Here is a 20,928-nt window from a genome sequence, read left to right on the forward strand (position 1 = left end):
TTTTCTGGTAACAATTCACAAACCTGTCTCAATCTGCTGTCCTTGTTTCTGAATTCATCAAAATTCAGGTTGTTTGTTTGTTTGTTTGTTTGTTTTTTAAGTTTTCATACATATGTATCAAAAGCATACAGACCGTGACCATGATTTCTTCCTACATATTGTCAAAAGAAAGAACTGCATCTTAATTCTGACCTCTTTTTAATAAGGGTCAGAACTGTCTCTGTTTACTGGATTCCCGATGGTCCCTTCCGATCCCTCTTCTCCCTCGCTTTGCTCCTCAGCACTTACTGCAGTGCCTGCTGTATGCTAAGAGAATACAATACCAGCATGCCAAAACAGTGTACAGCACTTCCAGCATTCTCTGGAAACAACAACTTCACTACATTATGAATATGATTGAAAGTCCACAGTCCTTGATACTTCACTGATATTTTCTGTCTTTCCTAACAATGCACCCTATATATTGTTTTAATTATTTTGGTTGTACTTAAGTAGCCATGACCTTTAATTAATTACTTAGTTGTATTATATGGTTATTGTATTGTTTAGTGATATTTATATTTATGATCGTTAACGTCAATTTATCAGTTTGTTTCTTGGATACACCCTAAATAGATTAGATTTGATTGTATGAAAGTTTAATGAACCCCAAGGGAAAGTGGGTCATGTAGCTGAGAGGAGGATACATTGCATGTAAGAGCAAACAGAAACGACTGCTGAAGACACCAGAGGGAAATAACACAATTGGATATATGAAAATATGGTTTTGGTCATAGTGAATATAACGCAAAGAATATTGGATATACTGCCAATTGTATAATAAGCAACAGATTCAGCTGTTACAGAAGAGTACTTGTTAGTTTGTAGATTTACAGCACAAATGCAGTGTAAGCAAATGTACATTAGGCCTTCTGCAGATAAAGGAAAGTAAACATGAACAAAGCTGTCAAAATATGCATATAAACTATCCATATGCTAATAATTCCACAATTGGGTACAAAATATTTAAAGATGCACCTAAATCCCATAGTTCAGTTAAATTAATAAATAAAAAAATAATAATAATATAAAAAAAATCCAACAATTACTAGTTAAACATGCAGTTAGTTGTTGCACAAGGCCTACTCCTCTGCAAGACAATTACTTTAGGTTCGGGAGTCATTAAAGTGAATTATCTCAGGTATCCTTCACTAATATTCACGATAATATCAAAATAAAAAAAAAGCTCTGAGAAATCACCCTCAGAGGAAATAATTAGTTTCCCATAAACATGCTGTATGCATATTTATATTTATCTGTGAAGTTCATCACATCAAGTAGGCAGATCACGGAGGCAACAATTATTTCACATGGCCTATTTTGATGTCTTCACTGAGATTTCCCTCACGTGTGTTTATTATTTTGATGTCTCTGTCCAGGAATAGCCCTTTTTTTTCTTCAGAATTTTCATGTGGCATCTTATTTAACAGGTTAAAATCTGCACCAAAATGTGACCAGGGCGCGGTGACATTTTAAAGGCAGCCCGGTATGGAGGAGCAACATCCTGCAAGACAAAACTCAGGGGGGGGGGCGCTTTTACTGTGTGTCAGGGTCCGTACACTTTCCCGTGATGCACTGCGCGGCTGTGATACTTGGCAGTTTTGTTTATGTCGCGTTTCGTTAAGTTAAACGTGTTTCTCCAGACGCTGCAGGCGGTGATCATTTCACCGGTGTAAGTTTGGAGGGGGGGAGATGGCCCAGGTGAGTTCACCGTGGTGACTCGTAACAAAGGCAACGTCGGATGACGTGACGCGCGAGAATTAACGTTTTAATAGTCAAAGAACTGACGGGCGCGAAGTTGAGGTGAACAGCATGGAGCGACATAAGTTGGGGAAAGAAAGACTCATAGTGCCCACTGATTTCACCTCACCAGCGACTTCAAGTAAGCTGCTTTTTTAAATTTGCTCCCAATTTGGAGCAAATGTGGAGTTGAAGATAATGTTAGCCGACATGCAATGTTAACTTAGCTTCCGTGCTGACCTAGATAACCTGTCATTGGCTCCAATTTTCATAATATCTGACAAAGTAAAAGATGCATTTAAGGCACAGAAGTAAGTGTTCTCACTGAATTATTGTTATGTAGGAAGTGTTCAGGAGGACCTGGTACCTCCGTCGCATTTTGCCTCGAGTGTCCAAACTGCCGGAACACAAAGAGGCATCCAGATCCCTTCGACACCGACCCTGGTCCCCTGGATGACCTCAGATGTTACCTCAGCGCCACCAGGAAAACCCAGTCCGGACGATCCGTGGCTTGCCATCACTCAGGCCCGACAGGAAATCTTGGAGTTGAGGAAGGAAAATCAGAGGATTCTGATGTTACAAGAAAGCAGCATAAGAGGAAGGCTCCCTGTTGATCACCAGTCAAATGTCAGGGCAAGGTATCCCACTTTTTTTTTATACCTCATATGTTGAATTACCTGATTATTCAGTATGTGACTAGTCCTCTTACTGAAACACAGACCTGCAGATACAAGTGAGCAGTGGTCCAAATGGGAGTTAGAGTGTTGTCTGGAGGTGGAGAAGCACAAGGCTGAAGCTGAGAGGCTTAAGGGGCAGGTAAAGGCCCTGAAAGAAAGTGTGGCTAAACACAGAGAAGAGGTTAAAGACACAGAGAACACCGTGAGCAGGTGGGATAAATGATTATGTTTTATTTAATTAAGTTGCAATGTTTGTTGTTTGAATAAAATTTCAGTTTAATGATTTAATGAAGATTTTTGAACAAGATTAACAGGAGTAATTTTTGTATTACAGACAGACCCATGAATTGGAAGCAACACGTGGAGACTTATGTAAGGCTAAGGCTGAACTCATCCAATTGAAAGAGGAGCTTGTTGAAAGCAATGCACAGAAGGAGAAAATAAACTCACAGGTAATACTGTTTACTGACAAAACATTTCATTTTGACATTCACCAGAGAGTTACTCTCCCCCGCTGACTCAGAGGCTGCTGATGTTTTTAGTTTGGTCTTACATTCTGGTAGTGTCCATACTTGGCAGTTTTAATTTGACAGTGACTTAAGCAAATTAATATTCTTCTATGTTTAAAATTTCTGTTTTTTTTTTTTTTTTTTTTAAAGCTTGACAGACTTCAGACTGAGTCTGCTGAGGAAATCAAAAGGCTAAGGAGAGATGTAGAGAGAAAAGAAGAGGCATCCTGGGAGCTCACTCGAAAGGTTGAAGTGGACAGATTACAGGCTGAGGAAGAAGCCAAACAGCAGTCTCTTAGGCTGTCAGAACATTTAGAGGAAATGCAGAGGAAGAAAGAGGCAGAAGTGAGTGCACAATTAAATTTGAACTGTCAATTTTTTTTTTTTTATCATTGTTAAAGCTCTATTCCCAGCATTTAAGAACTCATGTCAGCAAGCAGCTGCCCTCCTGCAGTGTCCCTGGGTTGAAATCTGAGCACTTAACTTGGTGCTTTTTCTGACCTTCCTCAGGAGAGAAGCAAGTGAAAGGAGAACTTCTCTTTTGGGATCAATAAGCTATTACATCATTGTTTGTGCGTGTCTTAAAATGCCCATTGTTTTCCTCTCTTAACTTTTAGCTGCAACAGCTGACTGCTTCCCACTCTGCAGAGTTGGCTGCAACAAGAAAAATAAACAGTGAACTGCAGGACAGACTTCAATCAATGACCTCAGAAGTGCTGCTGCTAAAAAGCACTCTGACGGAGGTGTCTACTGAGAGAGATGGGCTGAAAGAACATTTAAGGTGCCACATTCAATCTAAAACCACTAAAGAGCTAAACATTTATCTACATTTATAGTCAGATTACCTAATTCTTTGTTGGGCTGTGTTGTTCATTTTTCAGCCAAATGGGACAAGCTTTTGAGACACAGTCTGCAACCCTGCACAGCCTCAGAAATTACATCGGACAATATGCCCCAGAGAAAAGAGAGAAGGACCAGTTAAATGAAACTGTTGAGGTGAAGACATAAACAAAATTGATTGTGAGCAGCCCCACTGTAAAGTACTTGCATGGGAAAGCACTTTTACATATTATTATTTTAGGGGAGTAATGGAATGATGGGGAGGGAACTTTATGAAAAGTTATTAATTTCCAAGCATATTATAACAATTCACACTTTATTCTAATGTTGTCCATTTTGTAGAGGCTGAACAAAGAGAAGGCAACTCTTCAGATGACCACAGAGCTCTTGACAGTCAGACTGAACTCTGTAAATGAGATACTTGCCCTCCAGGAAGAAGAAATGCAGAAGAAGGTGGGTATAGCTAGACGGTATAGCTTGTATTTATGTTGTTTTAATTTTGAAAACTACTTGTATGTCAGTATACTTGCGAGAGGAAAGAAAGAAATGTTTACACAAATCTTCGGTCGGCTTCAGAATACATCAGTTAAGAAAGTAAGTTTTAGCTAACTATTTCTGTTTGCTAAAGCAGTGTGTGGGTGTGTGTATGTCTATACTATACATGTATTTCAACAGACCTCGGTGGACTCACTTGTTAAGAATGGACAAGAAGGTCTTCAAGTGATTCAGCTTTGGAGGAAAAAAGTGTTCGGGTTATGTGTGCAGCTTCGCTCAAAGGACATTGAATTAAGAGGAGAAAAAGATAACCTCCTTTCAAAAGTATTTTTTTTTTCTTTCCTTTTTCTTTTTCTGTACAGTGGTACAATGATATCATGTGTCTTTGGAACAATGCTTCATGTGCTTCTGTTTTAGCTGAGGTCCATGGAGCAGCAGCTCCAGCAGGAGCAGCACCGGGCTAGCATCCTCCAGCACAGTCTGGATGACAGGATAGCTGAGCTGGACCTCGAGAGAGTGGAAAAGGAGGTTAGTACCAGAGCAAGTGGTGATATTTATGTGGCTGTCTGAAATTTGATGATGCACAATAAATTTGGGGTAGAGGTAGGAACGTGATAAACACTTTTACATTTTTACTCCAGCAGAGGATGCTGACTATATGAGAACCTTGTTAGTATCCAAGCACAGTTGTAGTTTTAAGAACTGCAGCTGGCCACATAGACAATGCTATCATCATAGATTTGCATAAGATATTTTATCATACGGGTATATTTTTTTCTATCAGACACTGAAACAGGACTTGGCCCAGGCTCACAAGGACAATTCTCAGCTAAAGTTGCAGGCCCAGAGATCAGAAGTGGAAATTAAAGTCTTGACAGAAGCAGTCAGCAGGTAAAACAAATGAGAAACAATAGAAGGCAAATGCAAAGTCAGTTGTCACTTGTCAATGCTAGAAGTTTAATCACAGATGGTGTAAATGTTGCTGTGGCTCCCAGGTTCAGTCTGGCATTTGAAGGCAGGATGGCAGAGATGGACACAGCTCAAACAAGGCTCAACACTTTCACCCAGCGGCTAACTTTTGCTAAAAGACAAGTGGAGACAATCCAAGGTAATGTCATATGAGGTTATTTCTGTAACTTTTCTTTACATTACTGTGTCTAGTAAATAATATGCATGGAATATTTTTTGCTTTACAGGTTTGATCATAAGGAGAGTAGCGCTACAGAAAGTTCAGCGGGCCAGTAAACGGGCTGAACAGCCTGCTCACAGGTTTGACTTTACTGATTCGACATTTATGCCATAATGCCAAAAGTTAGTGTTTTTTAAAGATTTTTTTCATACTAGTTAATACTAATACTAGTTCAATTATTAAAGGGCAGCACAGAGGCATAGTGGTTAGTGCTGTTGCCCCACAATAAGAAGGTTGCGGGTTTGATTCCTGGACATGTTCTCCACATGCCTGTGTGGGTTTTCTCCGGATACTCCGGTTTCCTTCCACCATCCAAAGACATCATGAATAGGTTAATTGGTGACTCTAAATTGTCCGTAGGTCTGAGTGTGAGTGATTGTTTGTCTCTGTATGTTGGCCCTATGATGGACTGGTACCTCACCCTCGCCCAGTACATGAAATAAAATAAAAAGTCCATATGATTTGTATGGTTTGTTTGGAGCTAGGGCATGGTTAGATGGTTTCAGTCAGTTTTGTGACAATAACAAGAATATTTGTGGGATATGTCGTATCCATATACCACAATATAACAGTTGTATTTTGTTTTAGGGTGGTCTGCATAAATGAGCAGTCACTCTATGGCTGTTTAGAGTTGGAGGCTTTCTTTGTTATACATTGTGCAGTTGCTTCTCAGCCTCTTTCCCTGATTTTCTGTTCCTTATTTGCTCTCTCATCTTGTCTGCATTGCCCTGCAGCATCACAAACCTCCAGACAGAGCTTAGTTTGGTGTGTGGAGAGAGAGACAAGCTCGCACAGGAGCTCAAAAGAACCCCAGAGCTCATTGAAAAAGCTCTGGCTGATCTGAAAGAACAGTGTGAGCAACCTTACAACTCATGACAACTTATTATAATGCATCATCTGTTGGCTGTTCATGTTTTGGCAATATCTCTGTCTTGGTTCACTTTGTAAATCTTCCTCAGATGAAAGCAAACAGAGGCAGCAGAAGAAGGAGCTTGAGGAGAGCTTGGTGGAGGTCCGACAGGCTGTGGCTGGCAGAGAGAAGGCCGAGCAGAGCCTGCAGCAGATCCAAGCCCAGCTGGAAGAGACCAAGGTCAACCTGGAAAAATTGTGCTCCGAGCTGCTCGTCCAGCAGGAACACAGTGAGCGGGGTGAGGTGGCTGCTACCTTAAGCTGCATTATGTTTTTCAGCCTTGACTGTTTCACGGAAAACAGAATGAGCATGCCTACTCTTTTTCAGAAATGCCCTTTATTAATCTGCTTGTATTTACGCCTGGGATCAGTCTTCCACTCCCCTTTGCTAGGCAGCTTCAATGGAGCATTTTGGGATTAAGTGACATACTCAAGAGCACCTTCAGTGTAGTTATTCAGGGACAGTTTCCCCTGAGAGACTGTATCTGGTTGTGTAGCCTCTAAATGCTCCCTTATTTGTCTGTTTGCCTTTGAAGCTGTAAAGGTAGTATGTGGCTGGTGATTTAGTGATTTATTTATTTTTATTTTTTTTTTTTGGGGGGGGGGGGTTAAAATAGCTGCAGTGAAAAGTCATTCTTCAAAAATTGTGTGAGTAAAAGTTGCAAGTCAGAAAACTAATAATAATCTAGCTAGAAAACTAGTGAATTTCTGAATAATGAATAGTGAATTTCTAGTCACTAGAAAGCTCTGGAGAAGAAGTGAATTGGAAAGATTGGTGTTAATTTTTTTCTGTGTGCTTATTAGTATGATTTACATTCTTTAATATACATATTCTCATGTGAGCAGTTTTTCATAGAAAATATTGATTATGTGCACTTTAATGATGCAGACTCCCACATGGATTAAATTTCCTTTAAATATCGAGTCTTAACGTCCTTCATTGCATGTTCATTTGGTTTTACTCTGACAAAGGATCAACAAATGCTTGCCAGTAGCTATCATTTTAAAAAATAAAAGAAGAGCTTTTTCACAGCTTTATGCTACAACACTAAAGTACACTGCAGGTTTTATGCATTACCGTGGTGTAAGCAATAATGATAAAGGTGGGAATTATTCAGTGAGGTCTCTTTATTGAAATCTTGCTGTTTATGATCATACGCAGTATGATCCAGATTATCCTTCAACATGCTCACAAAACAGCATTAGACTTTTGTTCTTTAGTGTGTGAGATAAAGAATTAAGAAATGGTGCACTTGTCGTTCAGCCCTGCAGGAGAAAGTGTCTGAGATTGAGGACCGCTGTGCTGAAAAGCTGAGAGCAATGGAGGTTCAAGTCAATACAGCCAGACGAGAACACACCAAAGCAGGTAGTAGGATTATCATCATGCTACCTCAGCCCACAGAAGCTTAACACAGGGGCCTGAAGTCATATCTGCAACACTGGCTGTGATCTCTTATGGTTGGGAGTGGTTTACACAGCATATAGCATCATTTCCCAAAGGTTTTAATCTGTCTGTGTTGTCTCTTGCAGTTATGACTTTGAGGCAGTTTGAGAGAGAACTAGCAAGGAAACAGGAGCTGAGAGAGAGTCAGTATCTCAGCAGCACACACAGAAAGAGGGAAATTGAGAATGAGTGGCTGAAGGAGACTGAGAAGGACACAACCCTGCACCTGGTAAGACCTTTTAAAAGAAATGACACTTGTGAAAAATGCTGTTTCTTTCTCCTTTTTTTCTTATGACCGGTTATGACCTGAATCTGTTCCAGGCCAGTGTTGCTGAACGAGGGCTGATGAGTGAGTATCCAAGAGTTGACACAAAAGCTCCACACAGTGCTGTTGCTCCAAGGGAACGACGACCAAAACCTTCAGATAGAAGTGACTCTGTAGGGGCAAAAGTCCAAGTACCTGCAGAGGGTAAGATGTGTCTTAACTTGTATGGCACATTTTTTATACTTATATAACCCATCTGATCAATGGCCTGTCTGGATTTTGTCAGAGAGACTCCTGTCTGTTTTGGAGGAGCTCCACACTCTCAGTGCTGCAGTGGTAAACAGCTCTGAAGACTCAGCGGAGGAGGAGGAGGAGGGACAGAGTTAACAGCATGGGACCAACCACGGGCAGTTTGCACAGCTGATACCTGAAGATGAATCACTGCAGGCAGTGAAAACACCTTTAATATGTACAAAAGGTGAGCAGTGATGATTTAGGAGCCAAGGAAACAGTCAGTGGAAACAGTTTGAGCCAAACATTATTACGACATGGATGTCTAAAAAGCTTAATAGATATATAACACAGCCACAGAATATATAAATTTAACATGAAGGTAAATTTTAGTTCATAAATGTTTGACATATGTCTCTAATATGACCTTAAATTACATCATAAATACATTGATGGGCAAACGATTTAACTCAATCAATATATGTTCATTTATTTTGAAGTACTTGTTTATGTGAATTGGTTTGAGTTGATTCTCTAACTTGGACCAAGTCAACTCACCCATTATACCTTTTACATAGGTTAAATGATATTGTTTATTGCTGGAATTATTCCATCCGCCGTGCCAGCTTATGAGCGTGTGCGTGTATATGCGTGCGCGTGTGCGATTTTTATGTATGTGGATTTCCAATAAAATTTCTATCCACAAAAAAACTAACCATAAAAATAACTTGGCAGATGGTGATTAATTAAATAAATACAAATATGTGCTGATATCTGTCAGTTTCAGGGCACTTTTGACTAGATAAAAATAAAGCTGACACAGTACTTGTACTTCTAGTATGAAAAGAATTCAGCTCTATTGGTGTTTATGTGATGGTCAAATTATTTCAAAAATTAATCACCATATGATGAATCAAATTTTCGCTAGTGACATGAAAATGCAAATGGGAAAAAGCAATTTATGCTTCTAATGTCATAGTTTTACAGCAAATTAGATTTAAAGCCAAATTAGAACTTTGTATAAAGAATTTCAAAACCCAAACAGGATCTGTAGTTACAGGAGAAAGTTAATGTGTATTTTTTTTCTTTTTCTCAATATAAAATGGAAAGACCAGTATAATTTCACATTGAAAAAAATAAATACTTTCTACTTGATGTTCCTTTTTATAGAGGTCAATTTTAAAATGACTTTCCAGTTGAAAAATGGATGATGATAAACATTATGATGAACCAGATAATGGTGCTATTTGTCATGTTGTCACGAGTTCTAATAAATTTTGCAATATCTGGAAGTGTTGAGCCCAGAGGTAAAAACCCAGAGCAGCGTCAAAATACTGATGAAGTCTGACTCTTCTAATCTATTCTCAGAGACCAAAAACAATTTGCATCAACAGTTGCTGGTAATTGCAAGTACACAATTAAATCCCATTCTTAAAAGAAAATTATTTGATGTCCGTGTTGTACTGTTGTTATATCTGGTGCCTGAGAGTTTTCAAGTGTTTATACTATTTAAGGCATTGGGATATTTCAATCAGTATTGTTGTGTATGTGTTTGTGCTGTATATTAAATCTGTGAGAGATCAATAATGTCATCATTGACTCAGTGGAGAAAATTGTGTCATGATGATGCCATGATGTCATCATAGGCCATTTCAAAGTGCAGCTAAATTTCATATTTAATCATTGAGTACTGTCTCTTCTTGTAATTTACATTAGATCACAACAAGCATTACGGTTATACACTCCTATTAGAGGCTGAGGCATGTTAAAATCACTGCAGCGTTTGTAGTTCTGGCTGCAATAGAGAAAAATATTTGAACGCAAACGGTCTGTATTTGTGTCCCAATTAAGGCAGCAGAGGGTGCTATTGTCAAAGCTGAGACCTGCACACAGTGGCTTTTATTGCTCCTAGGTTCTTGGTTGCTAAACGCCAGTCACAAGAGTTATGTCACTGGAAACGGTAGAAAACAAAATAATTTCTATTGTTCATGCACACATTTCTTACCTGCAACTTTAAATCATGAAGGTAGTGATGGAGGATATGTTCAAATGCTGTGAGAGTGATTCTGTCATTTATCAGATTTCTTCAATAATCTAAACAGGAAGTGAGTCCACAAACATTTGAATATGGCTTAATTGGAAAAAACTTCGGTTAATCCAAAATTTGTTGTTGTGATGAGTTGTTGCAGTAATGAATGCTATTGTATGTAGTTTCTATACATATATCATCATTGCTACAGCAGTTTTGTGGAGGTAGCAGCCTGAGAACACTGTGGTTAAGTGATAAATAATTTAGTAGCAATCCCGTCAAGACATGAAATAAATGATGTAATAAAATCTATAAGCTCCTGAACAAATCAACATTAACGGCATATAAAATAAATGATCCAAACAAACAAACGGCTCCCAGCGGATTTTATATCATGGTTCATAGCGTGCTAGTTACCTTTTTGTAGTTACATTATCACAGACCCCCTTTTTTTTTTTTTTTCATTGAATGTGTTTTAACCCTCCTCCCAGTGCTTCTGAAGCTGGTGCTTTTCTGTCAGAGTGTAGCGTGTCAAACCAAAACATCTGCTATCATCGGCCCTGCATGTCTGCGAGCGTCTGCTTCAAGGCGCTTTTTCAGGTCCAATCATATTGCCCAACCCTGCAGGTTGTTTCTTCTGTTTGGTTGCTGTGATAGGGCTTCTGCTCCTTTTCTCAATGGTATTAGTTTATTTTCAAGAAATAATCAATGACCCATTTGTAATTCAATATTATGTCAAATATCTATGACACGTAACTGAGTCTAATTTTTCACATACCATGATTCTAAGAAAGGAGCCAAGGCTCAGGTGCTCTTGCAAAACTTCATCCTGGTCCAGATGACCCACTTCTTTTTGGTGGATTATGCTCAAATAACATTAAGTAACAGATCCAGCACTCTGTACACATCAGGCCATTCACTCAGCAAAATCATGTTGTTTATTTTGCAAGTTGACAGTAGACACTGTCAAACGTCAAATGAAAACAATAATGCTTTGTCTGTCATATGTTCTGTCACACTTTGCCAAATGTCCCCAAAGTGGCGTCCTCCGGGGGCCAGTCCTCAATCAAGTTTGCTACTGCCAGTGACTGGAATAAGCTGTAGAAGTCACTGAGACCAGTCAATTATTACCGCTGTATCTTCACGTGGCTGTTATTTGTATAATCGCAGTAATCTGCCCCTGTTATTATTCCGGTGTAAAATGGATATTAGTTGTAACTCCTGCACTGTTGTGTTTACGTTTGATTACAAGCCGCATCACACCCACAGTCCTCAAATGACAACATAATTGTAGATATTAGTGTGAAACAAACAGCACCACATCTTTGCAAAGTTACTGCAGGGATGGAGGTCAGAGCTGATTTGGATCTGTGTCTGAGCTTGATGTGATCCAGTAAGTCAGGGTTGTTGACCACCAGTGCTGCATGCTGCATCAGGGCCTGGTGGATGCTTGTGCACTGCTGTGGCAGGCCATGCTACAGGGGTGGAACAGCAGTCAAGTGAGCCTATTTATAGATGTAGGCATGCGGGGCATTGTTTAAGAGGTTGAAAGTGGAGTGAAATGTCTTTAAAGAAACTACAAAGCTTTACCGCATTTGTTTAAATGAAGCAGAATTATCATATTTTCCTTATCATGCACTGATCTCTGAACACTAACAGAAACATTAACTGTAAAAAGTTTTCTCAACCATCTGACTAAGAGCATCAGGTCATTGATATAAACAGAAAAGACGTATCAAAAATATATTAACATGAATCAACAATTATTGTGTTTTAGAATGACTTGAACTGTGAATATCATTGCAAAGTGCAAACAAGTGTACCTTGGTGATGTTTGCCAATATGTTTTCAAGTTTGTGATCAATGAAACAGCAGCTTGAAGCCAGATTCTAACAAGTCTACCCAGAACATTTAAGAACCTGATTCTTTTCAAAGTGGCAAAAGTAAACATGTCTCCACCTGTGCTAATCAGTCACCTTGTGTGGAGCTGTAATTGCGGTTCCCCTATGGGACGATCAGTGTCATTTGCAATGCACCACTGAGATCCCAGCAGTGTTTACTAGATACGCAAATGAATTAACAAATGTTTTAAAGAATACTCACGTGCATATTACCACAATGGAACTGACTAAAGAAATGTTGCTTTGCATAAATATGAGTTCGCTAAGAAGAAGAAAAAAAATAAAAATAAAATATATATATATATATATATATAAACTTTTAAATGTATCTCGGTACTCAGTATCTTAATATCACCATTAACATCAGTTCAGTTTTAGCGTTTGATTTGCTTATACATCCTTTGCTAACCTATATGAAAGCCTAATATACATTTAAAAACCCACCGGAGTCCCCAGTGTGTCTTTGCTTTTCTTGCATTGCAAAATGTTGGCAGTGAGCGCTGCTTTGCAGAGTGCCTCACTGAAGGATGCGATTGCAAGCAATTTAGACGAGGGTCAGCTTTTGCTTGCAGGATTGGCGTAAGCTGTGTGTGGGGAAAATAAGGAAAACCACATTTAGTTGACTGAAATTTCAGATTGAATATTTGACACAATGATGAAATATGAAATTATCACATCAAGTAGAGTGTTATAGGTCTCCACAGTTTTTGAGGTAAGGAACTCCAGAGAGCATCACTTGAAAGTCAGCCAAAGGGCAGAAAGTCTAATGTTAGTTCTGTCCTTTAAAACATCTGTTGTTAAGATCTCATCATGCAGAAAAAGAGAAAAGGAATGTTTGAGAAAACAAAACATAGATAATTAAAATTGCCAGGCTCATTTGTTTTGTTCTGAGCGCATTGCCTGTGGGATATTCAGTTAAAGATGTGGGAATGTTTAATCAAATTTGCATTAATATTCATCCGTGCTGTTGCACCTTAGCTCCCTCTGGTTACCAGCATGCTGTTCAAATAAAACCTCCTAATTACCAGAGGTTTTAGACTTTCATTTCATCATTTTCTTCATTTGCACACAATCTGTTCTGCAAAGAATCTTTTTGATGGACTTGCTTCTCTGTCTCGCAAGCACACATTATTAATATCACTATGTGACATTTTAATCACTTTCTATTAAAATGGACAAACGGGCTTTTCTCCAGAGTGGAATAAACAATTTTCATTGATGTATTAAGACAGTTTTCTATCACGTCCTGAAGAAAAGAAACATGGATCCACTCATGATTTCAGGAGAGATTCACACCTCTGCATCAAACTGCTGCCTTGTTCATGCCCTATGAACACGTGCTGATAATAAAGTAAAACGATGTACAAAGTGGAGGATACACTCATCCACACTAATTTCTACGACACTGTACCAGACAGACATCTGAGATTATTTCTTTGCAAATCAGTTGATACAATATTGCAGATTTCCACACAAGCCAAAGAAGCTGCTGCAGTTAATGGAATAACAAGCTGAATACAAATTGTGTGGCGGCTCCTGGGTGGACACAAAGCAGTAAACGTTCAGAGAAATAGCAGTTAACTATTTAACCCGCAAATGCGCAATATTGTTTTTTAAGAGAAAAACAACCAAAGACATCTTAAAAAAAAAAAAAAAAAAAAAAAAAAAGCAAGACAGTATCTCATCCTTTGTGCAGTTCTGAATGGATTTATATGCAGTGCGAGGCATGATTGCAGCTTGAGTCTGTATCAGCTTAGTGCATTCGATTTTTTTTTTTTTTTTTAAAGATGTTGCCCCATTCTTTGTTGCAGATTTCCTGAGGCTTAGTAAAGATGCACAGGGAGAGACTGAGATCAGTTACAGTATCTCTTAAGTCACACCCAAGTGTCCAAGCTTTGCCTGGGTTATTCAAAGATTTTTCTCATTCTTGCTCATGCCTTTTTCATATATGCTGTTTAGATCATTGTAATGCACTGTACTTGCACAACAAGGTATTTTTAAATCATCCTCAGTTTGTTTGAAATTCTGCTCCAGGCAAAGTCTCGTCAGTAAGACTCACATTTGACCAGTTTAAGCCTCTTAACACTGCACTTTTCAAATTAATTTAAAAGCCTCCTAATTACTTATAAGTCTTTCCATGCCAACTGATATTCTCCTAAATGTATAGTATCATTATGCAGACTCACAGTATGAATTTAGGATGTAGCACCGAAGAATGCAACAGTGGTAAAATGATTAAAGTTAAATTCTTTATGAAGACATATACACATTATCTTCTATTTAAGCTCTTGCTCTATAAACAGGCAATCGTGCGCACAGATTGGTGATTATCTATGCAATAAACTTGCCACATGGCATATACACACTTTAGTGCCCTAATTAGGCCTATAAAGACTCATCAGCAAGGTGTGTCCAGTATGTATTAAATTATCAGTACTTTAAAAACCAAGCCATGTTTTATTCACTAGATCAGGTGGATGAGCGCAGGTGTGCATGTCTTAAAGTTCCCCTAAAATAAAGTGACACCTGCTTGTCATCACAAGAAGAGCTGTAAGGTGAGCCCTAGAAGAGAAATGAAAAAGTAAAGCGAAACAACTAGACGAATCAATTAATTCGGTAATCATAAGCCAAGTTTCCTCCTTCCAGAATGTTCTGTCGTCATCACCTGCAGGTCAAACAGTGACACATCCTGTGCTGTTTACTCAGAGCTGCTGATTACTCAGAGCTGTCAGCTGAAACCAGTGTTATGGCAGGACACATCTACACTTTGCTTTTGCCCCCTCAGCTGCTCCAAAGAAGTATGCTGACATCCCATCTGTTCTGGAAAACATAATCTAATGCTAAGATAACCTGCAGAGGTACCTTTTGATTGGAATGGTCAATATCAAACAGAGAATCAGTGAGCTTGGTGCCATACAAAATAACAGCGTGCATTGTATGATGTGGCGTACTGAGAGGCTCAGAGCTCTTTTCATAGCTGAGCCGTAAATACAGGGGTTTTACGGGAAGCCTTAGGAGAATGAGACACAGAAGGGGTGTTTAGCAGCACTCGGGGAGTCTTTTTATGGCCTGACCTTTCTGAGGTGCGTCATAATTTCATCTCCAGGATTTGAACCGCATTACTTTTGTTTAGTTACATATGAAACCTCTCTTGGGAACATGCTACATGCTATCCATGGTTTTGGTTTGGTTTACCATTAATCCTAGTTAATCCGCTGCAAGACACAAGGCTTTCTCACTGTGTATAATGTTAGCCTAATGCAAGTTGTGATATCACACATTTCCACACTTTTTAATTTGCTACCTCTTGATCCCTGACCAAGAATAAATCCTTTCAGTACATTCAGAGCACTGTTTGGTTTAGAAGACATTGTTTACAACTGTATTCCATCTTTAATTATCCGCTGCCAACTCTCATTTATGTTATCTGCCCAAGGAAAATGAGGCCAAGCACGCATCAGAGCACTTCTGCTGTGCACTTTTCAATTCTCCCAGCAGGCTTTGGCCCTAATGTCACCTTAAATGTGAAATGCAGAGCTTTAACGTGGCTGCAAAGTTCCACATCCAATTTCACAGGTTCCAGTTCTCTGCAACGATGCTAGAGCACAGACGTTGATTAAATAACGCGTAAGCAGAGAACCACAAAACATATATTATTTCAATTACGAAACTCTTAAACAAAAGGAGTTCTAAAATAAATAACTAGTTCTGCTTTACAGTCGATAAATGCTTCACATTATACTTAAAGCACATTACAGTTCTATCTTTGCTTGATTAAGTGGTTGTAAAAATGAGAACGTCTGCTTTTTATGAAACATGAAGAAGCAGACACTTGCGAATCTGATACATTTTTTTTTTTTCACGTTAGCATCTGTTTCCTGTTTGACAGTTACTCAAACTGTAAAATCAGTGGTCTGTTTGATGACTTAATTACTGTGGATGGCCAATGTGTGTGATTTTAACTGTGCGTTCTCTCTTAACAGTATTATGTGTAACACTGGATGTGCCTGTATTTAGGCCACTCCACTCCCTCAGGCTTACAACTTGTGTGCATAATTCTGTGGGTTATAACAAGCATTTGCTATATATAAAAACAAGGTTAAGTTCAGAGACACTGATGGGCAGGTATTGACAAGTAATGTGAGTTTCTATACATCTCATGATGTCTGTGGCTGGTGAAATATGTTGAATAATTTGCATTATTTCTACTTTAACGCATACTCTCAGTCACCCAAAACAGTGATGATGTTTTCCCGCGCTATGTGTCACCATCTAGCAGTTTAGCTGTTTATCACCAGATTGCCCATATTTGCTTCTTGGGGCAATGCCAAAACCACGCCACGCTATTAACCGCAGTCGCCATATGGTCGGCACTTTATGAACGCCACTTTTACTTAAATCCAATGGAAGTTGTGAAAAGGCCCACTGACATTTATACTCAGTTGTATCACATTAAAGAGCCTGTGCATCAGACAGAAAGTGAGCGAGTCCCCAGACACATCATATTTGGTGCTGCAGAAATGTAGGGACCGTGCCCAAGGTGAACCGCAGTGGTACAACAGCAATACCCTGACAGTTCTCCTAAATACTTGTAATACTTATTGAAATGCTGCCAGATATGCGCCGGGGGAACTCCTTGCAGAGGGAGATGTGATCCAATGTTAAACCAGGAATTCAGTGAGCAGTTTGCAGAAGCTGCAAAGTCACACTGATATGACTTTTACCATTAAAGCAGCTCATTAAAAGGAAGATAGGACAATGTAATAAAAATGGCAACTATGTCATCATAATTCCTAAACATAATTTACTGCAGAAACGTTTTCATAGTCTGCACATCCCTGGAAATGGAAACTTCTTCCTGCTGAGAAATGTGCTCTTGTCGGACTGATACATTACAGACTGCATCAAAATTGTTAGTCGTAGGTGAGGTGGGAGATCGTCATTATTATTTTATTTTTTTTGCTTGAGGATAGGATAGTCGGAATTTTTCAGGAAAGGAGAGTAGTATTTTATTCTGCTCTTTCCCTAAACTTTAATTGTATTTTCTCTAAACTTGAAACATTGCTCAAAATTCAGCATTAGCAGTTTTGCTTAAGAGTACAGTGGTTCACACTACAAGCTCCTTAAAAATATTGAGGTCTTAACTGGGGTACATGATTGTATCAATATAAGACTGTTCTAATAATTTGACATGACAGTAAGATGGCACAGGTGGCAGATGGTTCTTTTTAGGTCATGATTAGCCTGCACCAGTTATTTTTGGGAAGTACCTTATCTGGCTTGGCAACATAGAGAAGTTAGTTCAGTGTAGCTTATTAATAATTGTACAGTACCTTGGGCTACACTTGTGTTAACCTGTTGATGGGCCAGCCCCACTGGTATTATGTACTGAATGCGTTGCAAGTAATTCATTTAAACGGTCTGAGTTTATGTGTAAGTGGCCTGAAAGTAATTGGATCATTTTTCAAGTGGCAGGAAGCTCATATCTACAAACAACACTGTAACACTGGTGTACATCTTGTGAAAAGGTCATACCGTCCAGACAGTGTTTTACCTCAGGATATTGAACGTAATTATAAAGCAGTTGTTCTACTCGTTATGTCCTATGAAATATTAGCGTTATATGCCAAGCATTAAATAACATTCAGATCAATAAGCACAGACTATAGGCTGTTCTGCTGTGCTGGTTTTGCAGGAATCGAAAAAGGAAGCAGGAATGATTTCTACTATTGCAGCACACATATACTGTATAGACACGCACGTCCCTGCTCTAACAAATCACACTGTAAGCTTAATTGATATTGTATTGCCCAACTAATCTAAGGGAATGTAAGTCACCCATGGTGAGTAAGCACTACTGGAGTGAATAAACAATATAATGTCTTGATATATATAAATAATTCAGGAGAATGAACTTCAGCAGAAGAGTGCTTGTCCTTAAAACATAGTGTTACTAATTTCAGAAGATTTAGTGAAAGTCATTCAGTGGTTATTACTGCAGCCTGGAGTATAGAGTGTGCTTTGAATTGCATATAGTCTAATATAAAAGCACTCGACAAAGACAGTGCTTAAATTTTCAAAGCTTGGAAATCACCTGTAAACCTAAAGGGCAGCTATTAGGAGTGCTAATGAGGTGATGCTAATGCTGCTTGAAAATCCATAGTTAAAATTGTTAGAAACGTTAACAGCTTAACATTATTATTCTCAATCCTTTTAATGTTAGATGGCCGAGACATTGAAAATGGTACAACAAGGGACAAAGACGAAATGTGTGAATTTAGAAGAAGTTTGCTTCTCTGATTTTCTTCGTGCTGCTAAGTTATCTGTTTTGTATAAAGCAATGGAAGAGCTGGGTGTTTTGCAAATGAAGTGCTGGTTTCCTTGGTACAGTCCAGGAGATGTTTCTCCTACCAGAGGGCACAATACTGAAAGTCACAGATGACCACGTTGTAGAAGTGGATGAGGATGTCTTTCCAGCCCTTGCAGCCAAAGAAATCTGATTTGTCATCTACACTGATGACAGTAGGGCATTAAATCATTTCTATTTGCAAAGAAAAATTATGAGATTTGCATCTTAGCTCAGAGACAGATGACTGCTGAATGTCTACTTATCTGCTAACTGATAACAACAATCTAAATAAATATAGCATTTTTCCGTCATAAATTTAGTACGGGTCGCATTTCAGAACTGCCACTGGCTGAATCCTCCGGGAGCTCTGCTGACTGCTCAGACAAGACAGAATATATGACTCTTGGTAAGTAATGTAGTAAATGTATATAGACTGCAATCGTGGTAGTTTTGTGGTATCTGATCTTAGCCTTTATAAGCATTACTCTTTTTTGTTATCTTCAGATCTGTCTGTTGTGGGGAAGTACCATCTTCTGCAAATCTGACAGATACCATGTCTGTCTCAGTCACACAGGTGATTCAGGTTGTACAGGGAGTCAACCCGGCCAGCAGGAATGACTGGGACTAAAGAGTATGAAGAAACTGGGAGAAAGATCCGCCAGGCGATTAATGGTCAATGTCATTGTAGCACACATACTGTGCATTAAAAAGAAGGGTAAGAAAAAAATAAATAAAACTTGACTTTCTAATTTTTTAGCAAATACAACAATCCTAAGGACCGATGTTTCTCCTGCTGCAGGACTCATGTTGGTAAAACAACAAAGGAGTCCCATGCCTTTGGGATTGTGACACAGTTTAAAGTACCCTAACCCTAACCCCCTAACCACTCCTACGCTTAAAGGAGGTCCCGCATTCTCAAGAGCCACCATAGTTACCACAGGTGACCAGGGGATGAACGTATGGAAGCCATATCACTTTTCCACTACACAACAAAGTGTGACTTAATCTTCCAGAAAATTAGAGAAACCTTCCAGTACCAAATGAATTTGAAAAAGTGTTAAAATATGAAGTTCCCATAAGCTTAAATAGTTGTCCCTTCTTTTTTAAATAGATTTTGCAAGACTTCTCCATGATGTTCGGAGTAGAGGGGGCATCAAGTTTCCTGCAAAAATGGAGCACCAGTTTTAAAGACAAAGCCATCCAGGAGGCCAAGGACCTGAAGGAGACCTCACTTCTAAAAAGACTACTGGCATCTGCTCTGAATGAAGGCTCTGACACCACTGATGATCCAGGTACATCATCAACATCAAATAAAGTCTTCAGGCTGCAGAATGATTTCGTAACGCTAGAACTTACAGAAGATGTAAAAGCATACCTTTATGTTGATCCACAAGCCACTGTCAGCCTCACAAAGTGGGAAAAGTGTTGTGGAGATGAGTGTTGGGCTCTTTCTTTGCACAGGCACTGAGGAAAAATCATGTTGCACGATTGTCAAGTTATTTTTGTTTTGATTGAAAAGATAACTTATTTTCATGACCATGCTTTTCGGGTGAGTGAGGGCATACCTAGGAAGATATTGGCTATATTTAAGGAGCAGTTAAGGAATTTCAAGTGTTTTGATACCCAAATGTTATATAGGTGCGATTCGCAATTTTATGTTGAATCAGAAAATGTATCTGAAAGGCATCCATGTGAAGATCATCTTCTCGGTTTTTATTTACTTCAACAGAGGTTCTCTTCTTTTATTTATTATTAAAAATTACTGATTTATTATTATTAAACAAATTAATTACGTATTTATTAACAGAACATTGCAGAGCAATCATTTTTACATAAAATATATGAATAATCTGTTAACTCTAAAAAGGGTTGTTCTTCTCAGAAAAATGGGTTCAAGATCAACAAAAGCAAATATATTTTTACTCAGCTCTGGAGGCTATGCAATAGTTATGCATGTACACTAAAACTGAGTTGTTTTTGACTCACAGGGAGTTTATTCCAAAAGCCAGAATTTGCTGTGTAAAATCAAGATGGAAAAGAATTGCCTCCAACATGCACACTAAATAAATTGCTCAGGTGTCAGGAGGATCTGTCTGCACTGATCCTGGCTGATTCTGCTGGTCTGTCTCGGTTCAAACCAGTTCTAAAGACTCTCACTTAACATACTCTAAAAACAACAATTACCTCTGGTATCCTAAAATATTTTCAGTAAAACAAACAAACAACAACAACCACAAAAACAAACAAACATATAAAGGCCCATAAAGATGCAAAAATAAATCAATGAACCTAATGCTAATAATAAATTAAC

General features: G+C 38.7%; 1 protein-coding gene across 2 annotated transcripts; it reads left to right on the plus strand.

Moving 5' to 3' along the window:
* The first annotated feature begins 1,636 nt into the window (after positions 1-1,636).
* On the plus strand, positions 1,637-19,841 carry cchcr1 (coiled-coil alpha-helical rod protein 1). Of its 2 annotated transcripts, XR_003841535.1 has the most exons (21): positions 1,637-1,921; positions 2,123-2,417; positions 2,499-2,666; positions 2,791-2,908; positions 3,116-3,310; positions 3,583-3,746; positions 3,847-3,961; positions 4,148-4,258; positions 4,481-4,624; positions 4,718-4,828; positions 5,085-5,191; positions 5,296-5,408; positions 5,497-5,569; positions 6,224-6,342; positions 6,449-6,637; positions 7,663-7,764; positions 7,929-8,071; positions 8,164-8,311; positions 8,394-8,585; positions 19,184-19,332; positions 19,729-19,841. XR_003841535.1 is itself a non-coding variant. In XM_029518727.1 (19 exons), exons 1-19 carry the CDS (start codon positions 1,852-1,854, stop codon positions 8,492-8,494), a joined length of 2,586 nt encoding a protein of 861 aa, XP_029374587.1. In that variant the 5' UTR covers positions 1,637-1,851; the 3' UTR covers positions 8,495-10,721. The 2 variants fall into 2 exon arrangements, 1 of the variants encoding a protein (XP_029374587.1); XM_029518727.1 differs by lacking the exons at positions 19,184-19,332; positions 19,729-19,841 and having other exon boundaries at positions 8,394-10,721.
* Positions 19,842-20,928: the final 1,087 nt, after the last annotated feature.

The sequence above is a fragment of the Echeneis naucrates genome, chromosome 14 (genome assembly GCF_900963305.1).
Source record: "Echeneis naucrates chromosome 14, fEcheNa1.1, whole genome shotgun sequence".
NCBI classification, from domain to species: domain Eukaryota; kingdom Metazoa; phylum Chordata; class Actinopteri; order Carangiformes; family Echeneidae; genus Echeneis; species Echeneis naucrates.